We start from the raw sequence: 25,501 nt of genomic DNA on the forward strand, positions 1-25,501 counted from the left end.
GCTTTAGAAGCAAAGATTCGGCTGCTGAAAGATGAGAATGACATAAATCAAGAATAGAGGCACGAAGCGAATTCCACAGCTTGAGTAGAGGGAAATCGAGAATCAGCGATCCCGACTATGGATAAAAAGAAGAGGACGCAAACATTTAACTCAGCTCGATGTGAAAACGCTCGAAACTGTGATAGTAGATCCAAAGTATATAGAAAATGTTCTATATACGTTGAGCAGACCCACTTTCAAGTATGAGAAACGAGGATATAATGAATCAAATAGTACAAAGTGGTTCTATAGTGCAACGTAGTCAGAGCGTGACTTGCAAGCAAATCTAGACACAGGTGCATCTATGTCTTTGGCTGGAGTTGACCTATCCTTGACCACGCTGCCTGAAGTCTACACCTGCATCTATTGATAAACAGCTGTTAAAGTTTAAATTTAACTGCTGCTGGTCACCCGTGTAGTTCCTCTTTACAGGCTTCGCCCATGTGTGACTCATATGCCCTCATAATATTACTGTTGCTGGTATTTACTCTCGACTTTCTCCAAGTACTCTCTCTCTTTCTCATGCAAGTTATATACACATGTTTCTTCTACATGAACATGTGCACATCCTGAAGGGTTAAATGTTAATAGATTTATCGGAAAGTTAAGCCGAGCAGCTGAAAAGAGAAGTAGCCACGACTTCTGACTTATTTCAGTCAGAAATCCGAAAGTTTGAGGCGCAATTTCCCTTTACCAAGGACAAATGAATCTTGGAACAACTAATGTCGAGTTCATATCAAGTTCTGCTTGTAATCGTACAGCTCCATTTCCACACTAATTCCATGCCAGTCCGAGTTCCTCTGATATCGATTTCATGCTCACGTTAACAATTATATATTGCTCAGGTGAGTAAATGTAGCTGATTTCCGGATCGTACTGGGTCGAAAATGCAAGCACATGTTCAGCTGCTGCATTCCTGAGTCAACCAGCGTTTGCCTGCTTTTAACAAATTCCCTTAATTTGCATTTACGCGAATATCAGCAAAATTTCCTTTTATCGATTAAACGCGGACATTTGTTATGGATTTTAATGGTTCTGTCTGCTTTGATGGTCATGTTCGGACATTCGTTACGAGCAGACAAAGGACGTAATTATTGTGTTTATATTCTGAACATTTTGTTGTTTACGTTAAATTATACGTTAATATGCCCGCGAAGAGTTTCTGTTTCTAATTAAGGCCGTTTCTTTTTCTACACCCATTGCAAAATTAAGTATCACTGTTGATTATTTATTTAGCATGTCAATTCCTTCATAAAATGTCTGCGGCATTGTCTTATGTGGAAAAAATCGCAATGAACGACCAATCAGTCACAGTTGTTTTGTTTCCTTCTCGATGGCAGCCGAAGAAGTTTACTTAATTTTTTTTCTGACACGCTTCCTAGAATTAACTCTACTTTTTGGCGAGTAGCTATTGCTCATGACCGATTACTTCGACAGACTCGTACAAAATGTATGAGACTTTGAAGAAGGAGGATTGAAAACTAGCAATTCCGAGAAACAATTCGTCTCGCAAATAAATGCTAGCGGCTAGATAACGAACACGTTCGCTGTAAGGAGATTCATTTGCGTATCAGGTGAAGGTTTGACGGCAGGCCGAAGGGGATTTTTCGATCTATAGACGAGGCGATCGATGACCGAATAAACCGTAACGCATATCATACTAGACGTAAAATACATCTAACAAAATAATATCAAAATAAATAAACCTCTAGAATCGTGACCATGTTCGCTATAGGAGATGTATTTGCGTATTAGGTGATGTTCGGTGGGCGATCGGAATGAATATGCACGGGATGAGGGCGAAAGTAAAGACGATTCGATCATTGTGAATGTCCCACCAGCGATGCTCTTTTGTTTGAACGTCGGAGGTTTCCGGCGTTTATCCCGTACGCTAGAGCGCGCTAGTTGCCCGTGACGTCAGTAGGCGCCAGTCCTTCCTTTCATCAGCAGCTGCCGAAGGGTCTTCTTCCGCGTGGTCATCGGACACGAACATTATCGGTAATATCCCCTGCAGGTTTCAGTGTTGCCCTCGTTGGGCGTTAGGTTAGCGTAGCGCCGCCGTCGTGGGATCCTCCGACGGGGGCAAAGTGGGTAAATAACGTCTCCTTCGAGGCGAAATGTGACTGGAAGAGGCGAGAATGACGACCAGAATAGACACTCACGGCCACGGGGCAGCAGGACCAGCAGCGGGCCGCTTCAAGAGCAGCAGACGAAGGGACCCTCCGAAATCGCAGTCACGTGGACGCTCCTTCGGGGACGATTCCCCTTTCGACAAACCCTCTGTTCCTAGCCATTAGCTCCCCGTTGCGATTTTAGACGCCCCTGGGAAGGTCGTGAGGGCGAACAGATGACGAATCGCCTAAAATTAAGGAGACTAAAACTTAACCCCCCTCCCCCCCACCCCCATCAAGGCCGTCACAGGACGGGCCTCGCTGTAGCTTATCGTGGGACGGGAATTTGCGTGGCGCCCAATTTCTTTCAATTTAATTTTGTTTTCGGGGGTGATTTCCGGACTCCTGGATGTGAATCGGGCTATAAATATCCGCATTTTGATTTTGAAAAGCTTCTAAATCGACATACTTTTAAAATGGACGACTGACGTTGCCGGTAGTGTTATCGAGGAGGCCATTTGGTTTTTTACCGCGTAAGCACCTCCCCAGGTGGTTTAGAAATGCTAAATTTTTATTTATAATTACTTCTAAAACATATAAATGTCATCATAACCCTTTTATCAACTCGCAAGAGTCCGTCCGAGAAGGCCATTTGGTTTTTGCCGCGTAATCACCTCTCCTTGTGTGTTAGAGCTGTTTATTTTTTGTTTATTACTTTTAAAACGACATGTAAGACTCATAATTGTCATCATAATCCTTTCATTAACTTTCAAAGAGTCCCATCCTATCGCTTTTTGTCATATGTCTGTTAGGACAAAGGTATTTTCTTAATCCCTGGGTCTTGCCTATGATGAATCACCCCTTTCTTCAGTTTGTGTAATTTAAGTAATAAGAAGGCCTTAATAACTGTCAAAAGCATTTTTGTAGTTAGTTTTGTAATATCCTCATGTAGGGTGTTAATCCCCGAGTAAATTATTCACGACTAGGCCTACAATAGGCTACGTTAGGCCTTAGGCTTCTGCACATGTTCATTTGTTGGTTTCCCAATATTGTAGGATAAGTCTATAGTCTTGCCTATTGGGTAACTAGGTTAGGTTAGGTCTATTTTACGTCTTACTTTGGTTTCCGTAATATCATAGGATAATTATTGAGTCCTGCCTGTACGTAACTAGGTTAGGTCTGTCTTACTGTATTTGGTTTTGTAATATCACAGGACAATTCTGAAGTCCTGGCTATCCTTGACTAGGTTAGGTTAGGTCAGCCTGCCTGTTTGTGACTGGGTTAGGTTAGGTCTGTGTCAGTTTTGTAGGCATGTTAATCAAGAACCGTGTAGTGTAGTAGGCTAGGTGTACTGCTGTTAAGCGCACTTGCTTACCTTTGAAACGTTTCTCCAAAATGTAATGAAATTCGCATGTGGTTTGGGTGTGCTGGTTAGCATAGGCATTTTCAAGGATCTCTTTTAGGGCTTATAATCAACTTTGAAGCAGATAGGCTGATTGGATCTAATTAACAAACATTTTTTTACATTATTATCTTTTGAAATTATTTAATAGGCTTAACTAAATGCCTGAAATTGGGAATTATGTAAATGCCTGTAGCATACTTATCCTTGAGCTTTTTGTTTGCTAGCACACTGAACTGCAGCTCTGACCCAACTAACACGATAAAGAGAAATGGTTGCACGTATTAGGCCTAAATAGTACATTGGCAAAAACTTAAGTAACCATATTATATGCCTAATGTATTCAATGAGTGAATTTTTCAAAGTTAACAATTGAATGTTAATTTTTTTCTTGCCATTGCACTTTAATTATGTAGTCTTGCAGATTCCGTAGTCCATTATCTTGTTTGAACCCGATTACTATTTCTTTTGGCTTCTATATTCTGTGCTTTATGTTTCGTACAAACAAAAACTAAATTTCCATTTTCTCCTACTTGGTCTTCTCAGTCACATTGTCTAAATTGACTAAAAGGAAACTTGTGGAGAGGTTTTAGTTTGAGCATAAAGGATTTTCCAAAGAAAATAATGGGCCTCTTTAAATTTGTACAGTTATAAGTTATGTCCTTTTAAACCTGTAATGGAGTATGTGCTGGTGTTTTTTTGTTCCTGTTCAAAAGGCTTTAATATAAGTTAAAAGACTAATATGATTGAAGAAAATGTTGTAATATAATTGGTAATGGTTGGTGAAGGATTACAGGCAGTCCCCAGGTTATGGGTTGGGGTTTGGGAGTTCTGTTCCAGCTGCATGCTGTAAATCGGAAAACGCTGTAACTCGGAACTTTGTAATCCAAATATATAAAGATAGAGACTTAGTGAGCCAGGGGAAAGTAACTGGGTTTTTAAGCTTTTCCCTGGTAATGAACCAGTTTTCTCCCCACCTCATAGGGGCAGCCTTGTAGCAAACCCTCCCATTGGCTACAGCTTCCTAAACCGGTTTTCTTACTCCGTTGTAGCACGTACAGTAATGCCGCTCAGAATCCTAGTTACAGTGCTGTAACCGTGAACCGGTTTTTTTTATGAATGAATTGTAAAAAGTAACGTTAGTTTAGTTTAGAATGCCATAAATTGGGGCCTGCTGTAACCTTGGGGGGCTCTACGTACACTCCTAGTAAAGTTATTTTTTTGGAAAAATGTTAAAAGAGGTAATCATAATTAGTAGGTATTGATTTATATTAAAAAGCTGTCCTAAGTATTATGGCATTATGTAAACGAGTTTCTAATTTCTGGGTCTTATCAAAGTATTAGGCGAAGTTTGTCACATGCGATATTTCCTTTCATTAACATTGCTCAAATTTTGTGTTCTATGGACAAGAAAAAATTGAGCCATTGTCTAGTATTTGGTTTGTGACCGTTAAAAAGTGTAATCTTGTACATTGAAGATTAATTAGTTTTCTGAAAAGCCTCAAAAATGCAATGTAAAGGGGCATTGAATTCAGTAGTGTTTTACTGTGGGACTACACTGTAGGAACTTTAGATTGGGGAATTAGGGGGAGAACCGTTTGCATTCTCATTCCTTCATCTATAAAAAAAAACTGAAATGATACTATTATTTTTTTTTTGTATAATGTATATATAATTTATTGTCAGTGCAATTGAAATGAGCAAGTTTTTCAGATTCAAAATGAATGCCGAAAAGCTTGCTAAATTACAACAGCAGGTCCGCATTGGCGGCAAGGGTAGTGCCCGCAGAAAGAAGAAGGTAGTTCACCGATCCTCAGCCACTGACGATAAAAAACTACAGAATTCTCTCAAGAAGCTGACTGTTAATAATATATCAGGCATCGAGGAGGTAAGAATACACATTTTGATTTACTGTGTTTGGGATACTGGCTGTAGTAACAACTGTGTATACAATGTAGTTTACCCTGCATTTTTGGCTGGAATTCCCGTCTTATTAGGCCATTCCATATTATATTACATAATTTTCTTAGGAAATTTTTTACAACTGAATATTTCTTACAGGTGAACATGATCAAAGAAGATGGCTCGGTCATTCATTTTAACAATCCAAAAGTACAGGCTTCTTTAAATGCTAACACTTTTGCTGTATCTGGTCATGCCGAGTCCAAACAGATTACAGAGATGCTGCCAAGCATCTTGAGTCATTTAGGAGCAGAAGGCTTTAACCAGTTGAAGCGCCTTGCATCCTCTGTGAATGCCGGTAAGTCCTGCGGTTGATGCTTTTCCAAGTAACGTACGCTGATGTTCCCGTTATTTTTGGGAGGGTTCATTTGTCTTAATAATTGTTCAGTTTTTTGCATATCGAAAGTAACACTGAGTATAACATAGTTTGACATGACAGAATTTAGGAATTGAAATGACCAATGTCCAACCCTTTCTCCCTACTCGGCATACTACTCATTTCTTATTTTGATTCACTTGAAATTTCTTGCACATCACTCATAAAAGACAATTGAGATTGGGGTCATCCCTTGGATTGTTCAAAGGTACAGAAATTATCTTCCTTTGGTTTTCCTCTGAGGAACAACTCCCCTTTTAGTGTGTGTTCCCTAATGGCAAGTGGGTTTATTTAAACTTTTTGGCTTAGTATACAGATGCTTTTATCAGTTTTTCATTTCCACTCATTGATGAATTTTTAGATACAAGAGCATAACAAATTCATGAAGCTATGAAGCTAATCAGGTCCTCCAGTGGTTTGTGGATAAAAAACTGACTTGAGGACCAGAATGCTATGTAAGAATTTTTTTAAAGCTTTATTTATCCCCTTAAGTTATGGAAATTTTGCTTGCTAGCATTTGCTGTGTAGTACAAGAGAGGCAGCTGTGGGTCTTATGGTGTGAGATGTAATCTCTTATTAAATGGGTTAAGTTAACCATATCAAATCAAAATTTGTTGTTGGCAGTCTTGTGTTTATTGATGTGTTCAGTAAATAGTGTATTGGTTACAGACAGCAGAGGGTTTGTATTGTATGCTAGGCAGAATTACAACAGATTTTTCCTACATTTCTGAGCTGCAGGCTGCACTGTCTTCAGCATATTTTTTGGGAAAGTTTTATCTTGTGAATTGGTTAAAATAATAGTTTTGTACTTAACGTCACCCAGTCATAAATTATAGCAGCAGTAGTACATTTAAAAGTAATTTTATATATTTAGGGAAGGCAGTACATTAACCCTTCCACTCCATCCTTGAAGAACATATCCAAAATGCTAGTTATGGTCAGGTCCTGCCTGTGACCATGGTGAGAGGGATACTGTTGTGCTTGGCTGTTATTGACTTCCAATGAGATTGTTGTAATTCTACTGCATTCGGGTTGTTCTGCCAGCCTGGTTCTGGAAGGGTCAACAGGATATAGATGTATAAATTTGTAGGGGTCGTGAACACTGCTAATGAATCTCTCTCTTCAGGCAATGTTGCTGCTGGCGGAATTGATGAAGATGATGACGATGTTCCAGAGCTTGTGGAAGATTTTGAATCTGCCAGCAAGGCTGAGAAAGGTAAAGAGCAAAATGCATTTTTTACTCTTCAATCTGTTCTTTATTTTTCATGTCGGCTATGAAATGATAAATTTAAGGGTTAATGTAGAAGTACCTATTGAAAATTTCTATCAGGCAGCTTGTTTTGGAATTTCTAAGGTGTTGAATGTCAAATGTGAATGTAGCCTGTGAGGTAGAAATTTTTTGGAAATTTTTATTCTTTGTTGATAGCTGGAGGATTTGAGAAAATGTTTGCCTTAACCCTTAATGGACGGATTGATCATCTATAGTAGTAATAATAGGTTTGGGTGGTGGGCGGATTGATCCTGTAGTTGAACAGTATTACACGCCATTGATATGGAAAGAATCGGTCAGGAAAGAGGTACCAATACTTTTATAGCCCATAAATTCACGTATGGCAACTTATACAGACCAAGGTCACGAGTGTGGCTGTCTCAGGACTTCAGTAGTGCTTGTGACTTGAAGGGGGAATGTTCTGCGTCTCTCACATGACACCATTTCGTAAATTTGCTCGTAAATATACCGAGGGGTTGCTGTTGTTTTCTTTTACGATAGCATGTTGAAAACATATAAAAGTAAAAAAAAAAGGTTACTGAATCTTAGTGCTTGGTAAATTGACAAAAATAGTTTTCAACAAATATGCCATGAATTTGTTACTGCTTTTATTTCCTATCTGTTATGATATTGTGTGAGGAGTAGTTATAATTTTACAAAATTAAATCAATATTTTGTTCATGAAACTTACCTGTCAGATATATATATAGCTGTATTTTCTGAAGTCCGACAGAATTTTAAAAACTTCCGACACACGCAGTGGTCGGCCAGGTGGTTAGTACCCATTCCCGCCGCTGGGAGGCGGGTATCAGGAACCATTCCCATTTTCTATTCATAATTTTTCTGTCGCCGGTGCTGAAAACACCTGTTTTCAGTACCTCCGTCTTAGGATTTTGGAAACGTCATTGCCGCTAAGTATCCTAATTGTCTTTTGATTTATTTACTTGGATTTGTGGCTAGACATACGCTATCTTAAATTGATTTGAATTTGATTCATTTTTGCTTAAAATATCTGAATCTAGTTAGGCTAGTTTCAGACGGGGTTGTCTGCAAAGATAGGGTGTGGCTACCGAAAGCTTCGGTAGATCCGCACTTGGTATGTACGAGGGGTATGGGTCTTCCTTCTTTGTTGAGATTTGTCATGTAAGGAGTGTGAGACTTTGTCTATTCCGTAAGGAAGACGTATGATTCGTATGTACGCAATTAATCAGTAAACATGTCTAATTCCGTAAGGAAGACGTACCTATGATTCGTATGTACGCAATTAATCAGTAACAAAAGTCAGGGTAGTGAACCTGCTAACCTTCCTGTAGACTTTATTTTGCCTAACCCTGTAGTATGGCCTACGGGCTATGAATATGTCTACGAGAGGTGCTCGCTCTCCTTCATTGCTGTGAAGTGCTACTTCTGTAATTGTTACACTCCTAACCCTCAGTATTGCCTTCGGGCCCTAAGCAGTGTCTGTAGAGGAATTGCCCTTTCTCTGATACTCTTTCGATTCGTAACTTAGAATCGAAAGTGCTTGCTTTAGAGAGTAAAAGTGAAGTGCAGTGATACCCCTTGTGTAGTGGAGGGTGCGTCAGATCGGCCTCGTTTCGCCTCTAGGCCGGGACCTCTGCTTGACTCCCAGGACCCGGGGAGGGAGCATGTCGAAAGCCTAAGAAGGAGGGTTACAAGGAAACCCCCCACCGATCTGGCGTGCCTTCGGCAGTTTCTGATGAAAATCCCCAGACTGCCAAAGTGCTTGCGCGTGCACGAATCCTGAAAGTTTGCTTCTCGTCCTCCGAAGCGTCCTCTCCGTGCAGGGGTTGGAGCTTTCGGAAGGACTCGCGCCCTCTAAATAGAAGCTTTATAGAAGAGACGCTTCACGTCTCTCTCTCTCTCTCTCTCTCTCTCTCTCTCTCTCGTTATGCGTTTCAGTGAGAAGTAAGAAGGCGAACGTCACCTGAACTCGTGTCCGTCTTTCCACCGAGAAATACGTAAAAGAAGTCATAGTAGCAGGAAGCTTTTGAGAGCGGACGCCTGGGACGCTCGGATGGACTCCAGGCGCGCGCGGGTGCACGCCAAGTGGACGCCGAGCGCGCTCCAGTGGACGCCGAGCGTGCACCAGCGCACGCCAGGTGTGTCGCCTGGCTGAACGTTTCTGTTGAACTCTTCAAGCTCTTGTTTCAGATTTGGGGCCTAAAGAATTTTTACCTCTACCTTCGGTGATACCTTCTACCTCACCTGCAAAGAATGTGAAGTAGGCAGTGCTTCGGAGGGAAGTCTTAAAGTGAACAGACAACTTCTTCTTCGAAACCCAGCAAGACATCGGGTTTTCGTGAATTCAAGAGGTCTCTGTCAATTAATATTGCTTTTCCCATAGGTGGATGGAGTTAAGGAAGATCTCGTTTGCTCTACCGCAACCTTTGCCATTCTGCCAATAAATTTAAGTTGCCACTACCGCAGTCAAGACTTTGCGATAAGGCAGTTACGGGTTATGTAAGGCTCGATGTCCTGCACGTCAGGACTCTCGGCAACGTTCAGTAGGATTCTTGCAAAGGCACTCATCAAAAGGACGCTCTTCAGGAAAGCGCAAGACAGGACTTCCTTTGCCATACTGCCAATAATTTTAAGCTTTAGCAGGCATTAGTTGTGATACGGGAGAGGAAGCTGGGGTTGGAGAGTTTTCTTCCTCTTCCCAGGATAATTTTTCCAAGCTTTTTAGCCCATCTGAGGGTTTTTCAGATGATAGATTTTTGTTAGTTTCTAGTCGGGACTACGCTGCTGAATTGAAACATCGTCGTTCTACTTGCCGTACAGCCCAGTTCTCTTAACAGGATTCTTGCCCCTTCCTCGTTTGAGACGGAATCGGAAAAATTAAATGCTCGACTCCCTGGATTACGTTTTGTCAATTCAGTGACTTCCCCCATTGACAATATACTTTCGTTTTGTCAAGTAAGTGGGTATCCCCTCTTTGACAAAATATCTCTTTGTCCCGTAAATGGGTTAGTTCTCATTGACAAACATCTCATTAACTTGATATTGCGTAAGCGAATAAGCTCTTATTGACAAGATTCGAAGAGCTCTCATTCGTCATTCGCAGACTCGTACAAAGAAATAGCTTGTAGACTACGTCAATGAAAGCTTATGTCGCAATAACATAAGAAGCTTGAGCTGACTGCTTCGACTGCTTCGATTCTCTTAAGTTTTGTTCATGAAACTTGCCTGTCAGATATGTATGTAGCTGTATTTCCGAATTCAGCTATATATATGGTCTGCCAGGTAAGTAGGAACAAACTTTATTGTGATATAATTTCATTTTGCCTTGCATTATTTTACTTCTGGTTGGTTCAAGTCATATACGCTTGCTGTAGTTACCTCTTCGGATGGCAACCGAGAGGTCTATTGTCTATTTTAAGACATTATTTAAAATCGTTACTCCCTGCAGCCTTCCAGGAGTTTCCAATTTATCTTTTACCGTTGTATGGTAGTGTTCTGACGACACAAACGCATCTATATATTTAGCGTTTTCTGTTACGCTTAAATATACCAGCTTGAGAGTCTTTCTGCTCAAAAAATAACGGACCTATTTCTTCGTAGAATAGGGTAGCTGGCAACCCAGACAAAGTTAAGAGACGACGTTCGTAAGCTGCTTGCTGCTGCTGTCACGCTGATGTCTGTCCTACAGTCCAAACCGAGCCAGCCAGAGTAAACAGATCCGGCGCTGTCATGCACGGTTAGGTTACGTCTTTCTCCTGCGGGATTGACTGACTAACCGTATCTCTGTGCTGACGGTTACGTCTCTCCTGCGGGAGGATTTTGACTCTGGACTATCCTGTTTATCTCTTGTCCTACAATCACGGACTTTAGCCTAAAGATTGAGGGGATTTCTTACGTGAATGAATAACGTTGCATTCTTATTTTGCCTTTACTATGTTCAACAGAGTTATCTCTTAATCCTTTCGGTGCTCGTTACCGCACGGTATGGAACTACGAGTCTACCGCAACATTGCACTTTTATTTGCTCTCCTGCTTAGGCAAAGCGCAGCCTTATTTAGGGAAGTAAGCATACTCGGGAGGGAATGGATGAGCTTGCTAGGGACCATTTCCTTCCTGAAGAAGTTTGTTTCCCCGAATAGACTGCAATTCAGACCACAGTTTTTCCTACCGGGAAACTGAAAAATTATTCTAGATTTAGGAATGATTCTGAACATCTCTCAGTGCGTCTATCACCTGAGGTGATAGAAAGAAGGTGCCGGACATCTGGATAGGGTTTCAGATGTCCTGGATCTTAATCTGAAAGAAGTAAAAGCGATTCGGTAGTCCCTCCAGTCCTCGAAACGAGTTTTTGGGAACCAGTGGTCCAGATCAACTCTGATATTCCACAGCTCTCTCATATCTTAAGAAGTATCTTCTCTCGGTCCTTGTTCGAGTTTACGAGAAAGAGCCTATTATAACAACAGGCGTAAAATATAACGATCCTCTACAGGTCGTTACAGGATTGCAAAAGTCCGTACGAATCGTCTCGATCGACGGCAGCAACTATTCACTTCCGAGTGGAATCTTTCTTTAGAAGTAAGTTGAGAGTTGTGTAGACTTTAGGGACGCCCTTTCATCTTTCTCTTCGATATGTTGAGGACGAAGAGGCTTCTTCTTCTCTGCTCCCTTATTCTCGATCCGGGATCGGTACCATAAACGCCATCCTATGGATATTGAACGGGGATGGATGTTTAGTCTCTTTTCCCCTTTTTCAATCGCTTAGGAAATGTAATAAGAGGATTTATGACGTCACAGGGAGCGACAATGACGCTGATCGCCCCATGTTGGCCTTCAGAATCCTGGATTCACAGAGGTCACATACTTCCTAGTTCACTTTCCAAGGACCTTTTCCGAGAGAGTCGGTCTACTCTAACTCGAAAAGTACCTATAACCTCTCCGCTCTGAGTCTGACTACGTTCAGACTATCGAGATGTTGACAGGAATAAGATTACCGTCTTCCATTTCCGTCTGAAGAATGGGATAAGCTGGCAGTCACAACTATTAAAGAATATGCAAATATGTTGTTGACGGCTTTGGCTCAGAGATTTGCGTCTGTCAAACAACAAAGCCCTTCACGATCTTTGAGTTCTGTGGAATCTCGAAACTCGCTCACCATCTACTTTTTGTCTCACCTGTTTCTCGGAGTCAGACACTCGTGCGAGATTCAGGCGACATATAGTAGCCCTGAGTTTCTTGTTGACGAAGTCGGTTGCGTTTATAACACCCCCGATGATCGTGTAACATGAGACCAGGTTGGACTGTCAGGCATTCTTCCTTCGGGACTGAATCGCCTTTTTGCTCCTCGCTCCTTTCTCCTGCACAGAAGCTCGAGTCAGGAGTTGATTCGCTGACGACGTTGGGTTGCGTTGATACACCCCCAAGGTTTGCTTAGATTGAATCGCCCAGGCAGTCCAGACACTCATCCTTCAGCGAAGAATAGTGCCTTATGGTCTTCAGGGTACAGCCTTGCTGTCCTTGATTCGTCTGACTGGTCAACTGGTCGGTCACCTGACTTTAGTACAGACGGACTGACTGTGCATGTCCAGATCGAAGCTTTCAATATGGAACTTAGACGTAGTCTGAAGTTCTTGATGTTAAAGCATTCGAACCTCTCCTACCTGTTAACTTCTTGCATGTGATCAGGAAGGCCTTCTTCTAACCACCCTAGATACGACAAAGAGGGTTAGTGAAATTTTAAGCCATCGTCACAAGTTTTGGGCTTTAGAGAACACAAGGAAGGCGGTGTGCTCTCTAAGCCTTCCGTTGTGGCCTAAGAATGGAAACCCGTTTTGTCCTTGGGCCAGGAGCTTGGAAGCAAGGATGGCACAAGTTAGTGGGCAGGAGCCAGAGAGAGTCCTGTGCCCTGTCGGGTCTCTCAAGTTTTATCTACATAAAACTCAAGAAAGTCGAAGTCATTCTGCAGTGTTCCGAAAAAGACCAGACTTGCCCATATCGAAGAACACCCTGGCTTTAGTGTTAAGGAGTTCTTTCAAAAAATGCTCCTTCAATGTTTGCACAAAGATTTTGAAATCTTTTTATCTGAATGCTCACGAGGTGAGGGCGCGGCCTCGGAAGCATTTCAACAGAGCATGGCACTCAGCAACATCCTGAGTACCATGTTTTAGCGAAGCAACTCTGTGTTCACTTCACACTCCCTGCGAGATGTGAAGATGGCATATGAGATCTGCTGCTCGCTAGGGCCATACGTGTCCTGCAGACACAATCTTGGGGGCAAGAAGTACCACTCATCCTATCCTGTAGAAAATGGTTAGGAAGAGCTCTTAATTTAGTTGATGAGTCGCCGACAACGGCGACTTCTTAACTCTTAAGCCTTAGTTAAAACACCTTAACTTTGGCTAGGTTGGTCAGGTGGTGATATATATATATATATATTTATTTTACTTCTTAGCCCTCATGGTATGGTCAATATGGTCTAGTCACGTCGTGGTCTCGCCCCTGTTGACAGATCATCTGGAGTGCACCAGCTATATAGGTCTCTACCTCGCTGGCAACTCTAGTAGCACAAGCAGACTTACGTGGCAGTAACCACGAAGCCAGCTATGCTAACAGGTGGAACCAAGATGTAAATCATCTGCATGCATTTGTTTCCTAAAATCCTTCTATTCTGTCCCTTCCCACCTCCAAAGGTGGGATTCAGCTATATATATATATCTGACAGGTAAGTTTCATGAACAAAATGATATTGTTATGATACAATAAAGTTTGTTCATACTTACCTGGCAGATATATATATAGCTGTATTTTCTGAAGTCCGACAGAATTTTAAAAACTTCCGACACACGCAGTGGTCGGCCAGGTGGTTAGTACCCATTCCCGCCGCTGGGAGGCGGGTATCAGGAACCATTCCCATTTTCTATTCATAATTTTTATTTCCACTGTCCCCTGAGGGGAGGTGGGTGGGTACTTGATTATATATATCTGCCAGGTAAGTATGAACAAACTTTATTGTATCATAACAATATCATTTTTATAAGAAAACATACACAAGTTGGTAAAATTTATGATTTTGTAAGAGAGGCCCCACAAGGGCTAAATTTTTAATAGTTTTTTTTCTTTCATCATGTACATTTGCACATCTTCCTCTCTCCATTGATGTGTTTTTTCCGTGAATTGGCTGACCTCAAAGTTTACTCGGCCTGGGAGCTGTATATTGATATATTTACCCGTCCAGTAAGGGTTAAAGGTGTAGGGGCTTTTCTCAGAGTAGAGTAACTCCACCGGGGAATAAAGATTGAAGATTGTTTTGTGGACATTAGAAATCTATGGCTCCTCTATTAAAGAAGCTTAGGCTCAACAACAGTTGGTAGACACTTGGTACCTTTTTGAATGATATGTTATAAACTGCTATCTTTATGTTAATGAATAAAAAGTTTGGACAACTCCCTCTTGACAAGTAGCCCTTCAGGGGATGTTGTCAGTGTTGAATGTGTTCTAAAAGTGTTTCAGTTGGTCTATTTTATGATTGTTTTTTGCAGTTCCTTGAGAAAAGTACTATTCAGTTTCAAACTCACCCATGAAAAATTTTATATCCTTTGGACAGTAACTATCAGCTGTACACAGTGTTTTTATGCTTTTAAGCCTAAAAAAGACTTAGGATTAATTTTTTTTTATCAACACAGGAATGAGTGTTAATACAGCATTTGCCATTTTTGCTTCAATAGTTATGGCCAGACCAAACATAAATTGTTGAACTCATCTGGCATGATTTTTCATCCCTCATTAAATTCAACAGCTACTACTGAAAAATTAATGCATTACTACTGAATGGGGTAAAAGTTGCTATTAGAACTTTAGTATTTTAAATGCTAAATATGTATAGAGATATAGTTAAGAATGCTGTTCATTGTTTCAAATTTTGTGTATTTTTGTTTCTCAAATGTTGAAAAAAGTTAGTACAATACCTAATTTGACAAGGGCCTGTCTTAGTAAAAAAAAATTAATTGCTACAGGCAATTTAACCCCAGATTAGTGGATTATTTGTCTCACTGTGTTTAGGTAAGTTTTAAAGGTTTAGAGTTAAGGTGAGGTTTCTGCTGAAAATGTAGTTTATGAAGGCACTGGATCTCCCAGGTAGGCCCTGTGAAAAGTACCGTAAACTTGTATTTCATAAGGGGAGCCTTGGTTGATTTCTTTTGCTATGTTTAGAGTGAAAGCTGTTATTTGTTACCAGGATGAGGACTTGAAGGGACACATACTCATGTGCGTATGGAAGGGTATGTGGTTATTTAAGTAACTTGTTAATGTTAGGAAGGGGGAATGTAAAATATGATTGTTGTGTAAAAATGTTAAAACGTTATAAATAATGGAGTTCCGACGTATCTGTCGGTTAAGTAGATTTTTGTAAAAATGTTAATCTATAAATGTGGAAGTTTCAACTTATCCATTTGGTAAAGTAAATTTGTATAGCTTGTGGATTGTATATAAGAGTTTAAGATTTAACAAGTCTGCAAATTAGATTGGTTTTGGAAGCACAGTATAATAAAATTGCATATACTAATGAATGTCAAAATATTTTTTTAAAGAATGGCTGTACATAACTTTTCAGAAAACAGTTATTAGTCAGTAATGCTTATTGGACAGACATGGTAGGTAATCAATTTTGTTACTTTCAATTAATGGGATAAAGTTTCCTAGGCTTAATTTAAATTGTAAGGTGGTAGTAGAAGTCTTGTTGGTTGCTCTGTATTGATAATACTAGCGACTTAGGTTAGTTTTATTTACCTTTAACCTATTGCCCAGTGAATGAGAAAGTGAATCAGTTCTACACAAATACAAACCTTCACTCTCTATATAGGATTTTACTTGCAAACCTGGGCTGGAATGGCTTGTTCAAATTTTACTGAGTGTTGTTAAATATCAACAGTAAGGGGGAAGCCCAGTCCTTTGTCAGCCTGCACTTCATTTTGCTTTCAGCTGCCATCTCTCAGGACTCTGCCTGCCCTTGGCCATTCAAGCTCTTGTTTATTCTTGAGTATTCAATTTTCAATTTGGTATTTTTAGACTTTTGTCGTTGTTATGATTCAAACCTGTAAGTCAAATGAGAGACTTTTTTTAAAGGAATTGGGATTAGTTTACCTTGCCAGTGTGAATACTTGTTTTCATTGGAGACACAGCAGCCATGAGTTTGGAGTGTTCTCCATGAGTGGCCTACCCCAGCCACCCTTGTTATCTGGCACCTTGTTATCTGCCATTGCAGCTCTCATTTTGCAAGCGAAATCCTATGTAAAGAATTTTGAGGTTTGTTAGGAAGAATACAAATTAATTGGAATAATTATTAAATTATTTACCCTAGGATGCATGTAATGTCATTTTGGGAAATGTTAATCATTCAAATAACATTTATTGGAAGGTGATTGGATCATTGAAGTAGGAGGTTGATGGCTTGGTAATTGAATGACGAAGTGATTTAGCATAGTGGTGCTGGGATATCTTGTGCATTGAGTACTTTTCATTTCCTTTTACAGAGTAAGAGTTTAGTATATGCAATGATTAGATTACCATAGAGTAGGGTAAATATGTTGTTTCGCCACTACAGAGGCACAAAAGTCCACTGAATCTAGTCACGAGCCAGTTATTGATGGTAAAGAGGAAGATGATGTACCAGACCTGATTGAAGTCGATGATTCTGTAGCACCGACTGAAGATACCACAGTAACGACTAACAAAAACGATAAGGAAGCACCACCGAATGAGAAAGTCCCTGTGAAAGATAAAGCCAAGAAAGATGGAAAGGACAAGAAAAAGAAAGAAGCTGCTCCCTCCAAGCAAAGTGCAGATAAGGATGCTTCAGTCACAAACACAGAAGCACAAGAAGTTCCTCCTAGTCCCATAAAGGAAGTGACATCTGAAGAAGCCCAGTCGGCCAAAGCCCCGAAAAAAGCTGCTAAAACTGATGGAACTCCTAAGAAATCTACAAAAGCTGAAGACACCTGTAAGGAAGATGCACCAACTGCAGGTGCTATTGTAGAAACCTCGAAGGAAGTTCCCCCAGAAACCTCTGCTAAGATCACTGCACCAACCCCAGTTGAGGAGGCTGCACCACCCCCTGCCCCAGTCAAGGAAGCCGAACCAGCTCCTGCACCAGCTCCCGCCCCAGCCAAGGAAGCTGTACCAGCTCCTGCTCCTGTCCCAGCCAAGGAAAGGCTGCACAGCTTCCTGCCTGTCCCACCAAGGAAAGCCTGCCCCGCTCCTGCCTCCTGTCCCAGCCAAGGAAGCTGGCACCAGCTCCTGCTCCGCCCACGGAAGCTTGCCACCAGCTCCCCAGCCAGGAAGCTGCACCAGCTCCCCAGCCAAGGAAGGCCTGCCACACCCCCTGCCCAGCCAAGGAAGCTGCACCAGCTGCCCCCGCCAAGGAAGCTGCCCAAAGCCAAGCTGCCCCCCGCCCCAGCCAAGGAAGCTGCACCAGCCCCTGCCCCAGCCAAGGAAGCCTGGCAACCAAGCTCCCCCCCCCAAGCCACAGCTGGCCCCCCGCCCCACCCAAGGAAGCGCACCAAGCCTGCCCCCGCCCCAGCCAAGGAAGCTGCCCCCGCAGCCAAGGAAGCCCCTGGCACCAAGCGCCCCCGCCCCAGCCAAGGAAGCTGGGAAGCTGCCCCGCCCCAGCCAAGGAAGCGGCCCCCGCCCGCCCCAGCCAAGGTAAAAAAAAAAAAAAAAAAAGCAAACACAGCCCTGCCCCCCGCCCCAAGCCAAGAACTGCACCAGCTGCCCCCGCCCCAGCCAAGGAAGCTGCACCAGCTGCCCCCGCCCCAGCCAAGGAAGCTGCACACTGCCCCCCGCAGCCAAGAAGCTGCACCCTGCCCGCCCAGGCCCCAAGCTGCACCAGCTGTCCCGCCCCAGCCAAGGAAGCTGCACCAAGCTGCCCCCGCCCCAGCCATCCAAGAAGCTGGCACCGCTGCCCCGCCCCACCAGGAAGCTGCACCAGCTGCCCCGCCCCAGCCCAAGGAAGCTGCACCAGCTCCCCCGCCCCCAACCCCAGCCCAAGGAAGCTGCACCAGCTCCTGCCCCAGCCCCAGCCAAGGAAGCTGCACCAGCTCCCGCCCCTGCACCAGCCCCAGCCAAGGAAGCTGCACCATCTCCTGTCCCAGCTCAAGTGAAGGGTGCTGCAAAGGCGCCTGCCTCATCCCCAGCCAAGAAGGATGCCCCAGTCCCAGCCAAGGAGACTGCACCAGTACCAGCAGCTGCTGCTGCTGCTGCTGCACCAGCACCTGCTCCATCCCCAGCCAAGATGGCACCAGCAAGTTCTCAAGCAAAGGTGGTGGCTCCAGCCCCAGCTCCTGCTGCTGCTGTGGGTAGCGCATCTGAGAAAGAGACAGCAACAGCACAGGGTCCTGGTAAAGCCTCTGTTCCTGGCCATCCCCTGGGAAAAGTTGACACGCTTCCAAAAGACACAAAGACGGTCAAACCAACCCCACTAAAGGAAGGGCCTGTGGCTCCTGTTCCAAGCAAGGAAACTGATGGTTCTCTCCCTACTAACATACCCAATCCTATCTCTGCCCCACCTGCCACAGCTGCGCCAGCTCCTGTTCCTCCGAATGCACCTCCCTCTGTTCCACAGAATGCAGGAACTGCAAAGTCCAATAAAACTCCTCAAGCTAAGTCTGCTGCTGCTGGAAATAAAAGTAGTAAGCAACAGAAAGGAAAGGGAAAGTAGGGTATGTTGGGCTACAGTTTTTAAATGAGTGAGTTTATTTTGCCTCTAATTCTTTGTAATGACTACTACTTGTGTGTGTGTCGTTTTGAACCCTGTTTCGCGTCCTATTCTTAACACATTCTAGACTACTGAGTTCTGCCACATCTTTTTTGGTACTGACTGTAAAGGTGGTGCAATCTAACACGGGAGGTGTCGCCACATCTGGTGACTACTTGAAGAGAGAGAAAAATAGATGGATGTTTTGTGAACAATTAGCAGTTTATACATAACCTTTTCCCCCCTCAATTGGTTTTACTGCATGTTGTTTTGTAGTGGACAGAGAAAATTTTCAAAAAGTGTGATATAATTATTTTATTTTCCTTTACAGGTAAATAATTTTAATCGTTTTTTATCCTTGTACTGTATATTCGAGTATAAAGTAGTTTGATATGGCAGTAGGATATGTCATTGTAGGTTTATTAAGTTTTTAGTTGATTAACCAGGTACACATTGGCAGTATTGTAGATAGTTATCCAGTTTTCTTGCTAACATTAACAAGGAGTGATCCAAGTAGTGTATTCTGTATACTGTAGGATTACCCTTCTGTTTGATTGTCATAACCGTATACAGTAATACTTTTTACAAATTATTTAAGACAAAAAGCTGGTAGCAGTTCAGATTTGAGTAAATTTTATGGGCTGGAATATAATTTTGTCTTGGTTAAACTAATGTAATGTTATAGTGAAATTGCAAAATAGCGTACAATAGTTATAGTGAAATTGCAAAATAGCTTACAGTATATATGTATTTTCAATAATTTTGAGTGGTCTCTTCATCTGTGGAATTTTAATTCTGATATGGTGATTCTGTTGCAGAACCAGTTTTTGAAATAAGTGAAGCCAAGCTTCAGGTCTCCATTAATATGAAGTACATACTAATTGATTTCTTTCTTTTGCAGCTCTCAACAAGCCTGCAGTCACAGATGATAAAGAGGCAAAGTCCAAAGGTAAGATCAAAGATTTGTCAGAGGATACTCCAAAGATAGTGGAAGTTATACCCAAAGACACAGAAGAATGAATCATCAAAGGAAGCCACAGTGGGGTACAGTTGGCTTCGTGAAGTCCTTACTGCTACTACTGCTGCTGCAGCTGCAAATGCATGGGTTATAAATTTATTGATTTTATGGGTCTTCTCGTGTATAAGATGATCCTTTTTCCGATATAGCTGTCTGAGATGAAGTTAGGTTTTTCATGTGTTGTCCAGACAGATGTCTGTCCAGCAGTTCTTTGTGATACTGTCTTGACATGTGTTTTGCTTTGTGTAGCAGATCTGTTTGATCATTTGTTATTTTGTGTATATAAAAGATTGTATCTCTTTGATAACTCCAGAAATTTTTATTTCTCTCACTTCTCAACATAGATATGGAAGTTCAGTCTAGAGACTTTGAAATTACACAGGATTTTTATCAAGCCTTGTAACAGTAAGAATAAATTATGATAAGGAATGAGAATGGTGTCTAATTTTGCATCCTAATGTTATCAGGAAGCATGAATTCAAGTAACCTGTTGCTATTATGCTTTGAAAAATATGCCATCATGCTTTGAAAAATTGCCAACTGGTGAAACACGACATAAATACAGCATGACCCACCACCCTCTCTAGAAACTCGTAAAGACCCGGGAATGTTACTTTCAATTCCAACACGATGTGGAGTTTTGTCCTGTTGTCAAGACTAAAGGATTATCTATGTATAATACGAACTTATAAAAGATTTGCCATTGTCTGAATATTTCTGACTGGGCAATCAGGAATTCTAATGACACTATAGATCTAGAAAAAGGTGCCAGGACGTTTATATACGTATATAAAAAAAATTCAAAACTAACCTAAACAGTTATCTGGTATTACAAAAGGCCTAAGCAACCTGGTTGGTATGGTATTAGTGTCCCACCTTGGTGGTCGCGGTTTCAATTCTCCGCCATTCCATTGATGAGTGATGTGTATTTCTGGTGATGGAAGTTCACTCACGATGTGGTTCGGAAGTCATGTAAAGCTGTTGGTCCCGTTGTTGAATTACCACTGGTTCCATGCAACTTGAAAGCACCATACAAAAACAAAAACAAACCAATGCAATACAGGGTAAAGTTTGAACTCTGAAAGTAAGAATGGTGGAAGTTAGAATCCTTTACGAATGTTAAATTTTCCCCAACATTATGACCCAGGACAGTTAATTATCTCTTAAAGCTGCCGGGTAGATTGAATTGAGTACGTGATTCCCTGACAATTTATATTGTAATTGGATTGGTAACATATATGAATGAGAAGGCCCTCAACCTTATACTCCCGATAGTAATCCTTGCAAAGGCATGTATAAGCTATAGAATTTGGTGCCTTATAGTGTCACAAACTGTGAACATGAACCAAATGAGTTTGGAACATTAACATGTCCCCTGAGAGTTACGGAATATTTTTCTGGAATGATTTTTTTTTCTCAAAATCATAGGGAGTACTATATGCTAAATAATATTATTTGGCCTTTTAAATGTGCCTTTTTTTATGCTACAAAATGCATACATTGTCAAGTTAATGATTCTAAAAAGAAAAGGTAGCTAATATACATATTAATTCTAAAGCCAGTACATAGTTTTGACATGGTGAATCCTCAAAGACTATAACAGTCAGTCTGAGCACGAAAAAGAGAGCTTATTGAAAATTAAGGTTGAATCTTGCTTATGCTTTTCAACATTTTTGACCTTGAGGTCTAATTTAAAGTTCAGGTAGCCATTCTAATGAGATATTGCATTGCACCTCAGTGTAGTGGTTGGTATGGTGTTGGCGTCCCATCTCGGTGGTCGCGAGTTCGATTCTCGGCCATTCCATTGAGGAGTGAGATGTGTATTTCTGGTGTTAGAAGTTCACTCGACGTGGTTCGGAAGTGACGTAAAGCCGTTGGTCCCGTTGCTGAGTAACCACTGGTTCCGTGCAACGTAAAAACACTATACAAACAAACAAACGATCGCGTCTAAGCCTTTGGCTAAGATTAAAAAGGCAACTATGTAGCTACAACTATAGCACACAAAAATATTCAGTGTATCTACGATACGTTTATGTAAAAATGGTATTGAACTATGTAATTCAGAACGACGCCAGAGAAACAAATAATGAATAGCTCTTCAAGTGGTAATGGTTCGTTTAAAAAAAAAAAAAAAAAAAAAAGAAGTTTTCTGGTTCCTGGTTCCTGGTTCCTAGGCGCTCACTCCACAAACACAGTTGCGGGCACACTACACTATGAGGTGCAAAGCTTTATTTACTTTTACCCAAGCTCCCTTTCATTTCTTCTTCTTTATAAGTGAGGCAGAGCCGTGTTACTTAGCTTTGACATCCATCGCTTTTCAGGTTAAGAACATTCTTAATTTTAAGGGCTATCCTTATATATTCTCCCAGTTTTCTGTTAGGGGATAACAGTGTCCCTAAATTTATATCCTTATCTGCTTTTTGTAATAATTTACACGTGAATAAATGTTCAGTAGTGTCCTCCTCCACTCTACATATTTCACAGACCTCGTCATTAAATTTACCCCGGAAGTTAGCCTTTAAGTTCAACATATTCAGTCTGGCTTTCATAATGATACAGGCATCCTTTGTTTCCAGTTCCCTTATGTACTTGTTTTCCTCGAAGTCGTCTGTGAATCTCAGCTTCTTCATTTCTTTTCTCTTTTCTCTCAAAGTCACTTGGATATCTTGATTAATTTTTTTCTTTATTTCCTTTTTCAGGGCTGCTTTGGGATATTCTCTTAGTCCATTAATTTCTATATCATATTTGGTGCATATGTTCACCACACTTTTTGTCCAACATTGCCCATATGGGGCTCTTAACTGATCTTCAACTATTTCTTTTACTAATCTTTTCTCCTCCGAATTTATTATGTTGTGGAAAAGCATTAACTTCTTATACTCAATTCTGTTGGCTACTGGCCATATGCCGGACTCGGCTATAATTCCCCAATACGGCGTGCCCTTAGGTAGTTCATACATTCCTCGGAGGATCCTATATTGCATTTTCTCAAGCGCATTTAATTCATTTTCCGTTACGTTACTCCACGTCTCTATGTTGGTAAATAAGGTTGGTACAACTACTGTTTCATAGATCTTTTTCCTTACTTCTAGTGCCATGTTTCCTACTTTGTTAACATCCCCATATCTTCTGATTTCTCTTAATAGGTACTCAACCATTTGATTTCTCGTTTTAATACTTGCTTCCTTTGAACCATTCAGTGTGTACCATTCTCCTAAGTACTTATATTCTTTCACGCTACTAATTGGGCCATTTTTAAGTTCTGTTTTTATTTGTACATCTGATTTCTTTGCTTTTTTATCTATTACCAGCACTGCTGACTTACTTGGCTTCGTATTAAATGTAAATTTCTTAAGCTGCTCTAGGCTACGGCAGTTGCCAATTGCCATTTCTACTCCTTCTTTCCTGCTTGTGGGGAACATTATGTCATCAACAAATATTAGGGACTCTATTGCTACGCTTCTTATGAGTGTTACATTCTTCCTGCTTAAATCATTTACTCTGTCAGTCACTATGCTGCATAGCTTTGGGCCAAAAAATTGTACCTTGCCTCACATTTTCTGTTATGTCAATTGTGTCAGTTTCTCCCGCTGGGCATCTTATGACTACTTTGCCATTTTCATTCATTTTCTTATCAACCATGCATCTTTCCACCCTATCATTTTCCCTATCTCTTTGATGCAGTCCTTCAGATCCAGTTTGTCAAAGCATTTATACGCATCCCCAAACCATATGTACGTTGGGGCTCCTAACAGTGAGTTGTAGTCAATCACTGCGTTTAAGATTAGCAGGTGATCAACTGTGGATCTTCCCTGTATGCCACCACATTGGAACCGGCTTATCTTTTGGTTTAACTCATCCTTCGTTATTTCCATCCTCACTTTTTCAAATACCTTGCTTATGTTACTTGTAATGAATATCCCTCTCTTGTTTTCTAATTCCAGTTTGCTTCCTTTTTTATGCAGGGATATTCATCCGGAGTGTTTAACTCCTCTTCAATGTCTCCAATTAAGAGTGCCAGACTTTCAGTCATTTGTGTACCCAAACTTTTTATAATTATATTATTTATATCTTGACAGTCGGGGGTGTATTTATTCTTCAGGTTCTTTACTGCTTTGTCCACATCTTGAATACTTGACTTGTGGACTTTTTCCGTTTTTCCTGTCCCACTTATGGACATCCATTTCTGGTACTGGAGGTTAATTTTGTCTGCTAGCCTACTGATTTCATCATTAGGTTTATCTAATATGAATAGATCTTTATAGTATTGTTCATATTCTCTTTTAATTTCTTCAACATTTTCTATTACCTTCCCTTCCTTGCTTCTTACTGCCACCACATTATTTGGTTTCGTGCCGTCAAGTTTTTTCTTGAAGTCCCAAAAGGCTGCTCCATTTACTCCCCCTTTGGATTTTATTTCAGCTGCTGTCTCCTTTATTCTAATGCCATCTTCCTTCATTTTTTCTCTAATAATGTATTCACTTATTAATTTCTCCTGTACCTGCCATATCCTCATGTTTTCTGTACTACTGAACTTTTTCCCTTCCTTTTTTATTCTCCTTCTAGTCCTCATTAGGTCTCTTAATACTCTTGATTTTTTCTTTTTCACTTTGGTTTTTTTCTTACATTTTCTCAATATCTTGTCCAATTCTGTTTGCCATTTGGTGTATTTCTGTTTTATTGGACCTTTTTCTCTTGCTATTTCTACCAAGGCTTGTCTGTCTTTGCAATCTTTCAGCTTTCTTATATCTATCACATATTTTCCACTCTTGCTTCCCTCGCATACTATTCTCCAGTTCATGACCACTCTCACAGCACAGTGATCATAAAAGACGTTGAAGAAGAAACCTTACCAAACACGACGCGGAAACTTACCTTTAAGGGGTAACATTTATATTCAAATGAAAACAAATACGGGGAAAGCCGCTATTATGACGATGCGGATACAACCATTCCATTCAGTATTCGTTAAACCTAATCGTACGTACATCCGAGTGAAAAAATGAATGAAAATTAACTCGCGAAACGAATAAATTCGCTGCAATATTAACAAAGACACCCTACTAAAAGACGCCGGACCTCATCCTGAGGGGCGTTGTTGTCGCCTTCCTTCAAAACAAACAAAATCGTCGGCCTCAGACAGAGGGGAATGCCCTTAGGAGTCAGAAGTGTACTTAACATCCGGTGTGAGATGGTGCCAGGAACGCCCAGGAACTCTAGTAATTCCCTCGGAAGTCTGTAATTCCAGGTGTAATTAATCTCGTCGTTAACGTGTGTAATGTATTCATCTAAAATGGAGGTCGCTCGTCCTCTGGAGATGAGGGATTGATCCCAGGCCTAGCTGCCTCCTCCGGTACTACTACAGGATTTCGTTTTGAGGCGTAATTAGCCTAGTATCGTTATTGTTTATTTAATGTTATTAATTTTTTATCATCGTTATTGCTCTATATTTATCATGTTATTTTAGCCACATCGAGATCTGCCGCTTCTCAAAGACGATAAAGACAACAGATTAGACGTAGGCCTAACCTAGGCCTGTCATGGCGGAACTCTGATTTGATTCTTAAAAGGATTTTATAATTGTGTGTAGTTAATTCA

The 25,501-nt window shown here is 41.2% G+C and overlaps 2 protein-coding genes across 2 annotated transcripts in view; both read left to right on the forward strand.

The window, feature by feature from the left end:
• Nucleotides 1-1,893: 1,893 nt before the first annotated feature.
• On the forward strand, nucleotides 1,894-20,338 carry LOC135199501 (proteoglycan 4-like). Its single transcript, XM_064227609.1, has 9 exons — nucleotides 1,894-2,037; nucleotides 5,266-5,440; nucleotides 5,614-5,812; nucleotides 7,017-7,106; nucleotides 16,738-17,276; nucleotides 17,610-17,629; nucleotides 17,893-17,938; nucleotides 18,244-18,529; nucleotides 19,787-20,338. Exons 2-9 carry the CDS (start codon nucleotides 5,273-5,275, stop codon nucleotides 19,903-19,905), a joined length of 1,467 nt encoding a protein of 488 aa, XP_064083679.1. The 5' UTR covers nucleotides 1,894-2,037; nucleotides 5,266-5,272; the 3' UTR covers nucleotides 19,906-20,338.
• Nucleotides 20,339-25,032: 4,694 nt separating this feature from the next.
• LOC135199502 (condensin-2 complex subunit D3-L-like) overlaps nucleotides 25,033-25,501 on the forward strand; it is a 131,558-nt gene continuing 131,089 nt past the window's right edge. Inside the window, 1 exon segment of the mRNA XM_064227610.1 lies at nucleotides 25,033-25,256. The gene's annotated coding sequence lies outside the window, so the exon portion shown is untranslated.

Source organism: Macrobrachium nipponense, chromosome 25 (assembly GCF_015104395.2).
Source record: "Macrobrachium nipponense isolate FS-2020 chromosome 25, ASM1510439v2, whole genome shotgun sequence".
In the NCBI taxonomy this organism is placed as follows: domain Eukaryota; kingdom Metazoa; phylum Arthropoda; class Malacostraca; order Decapoda; family Palaemonidae; genus Macrobrachium; species Macrobrachium nipponense.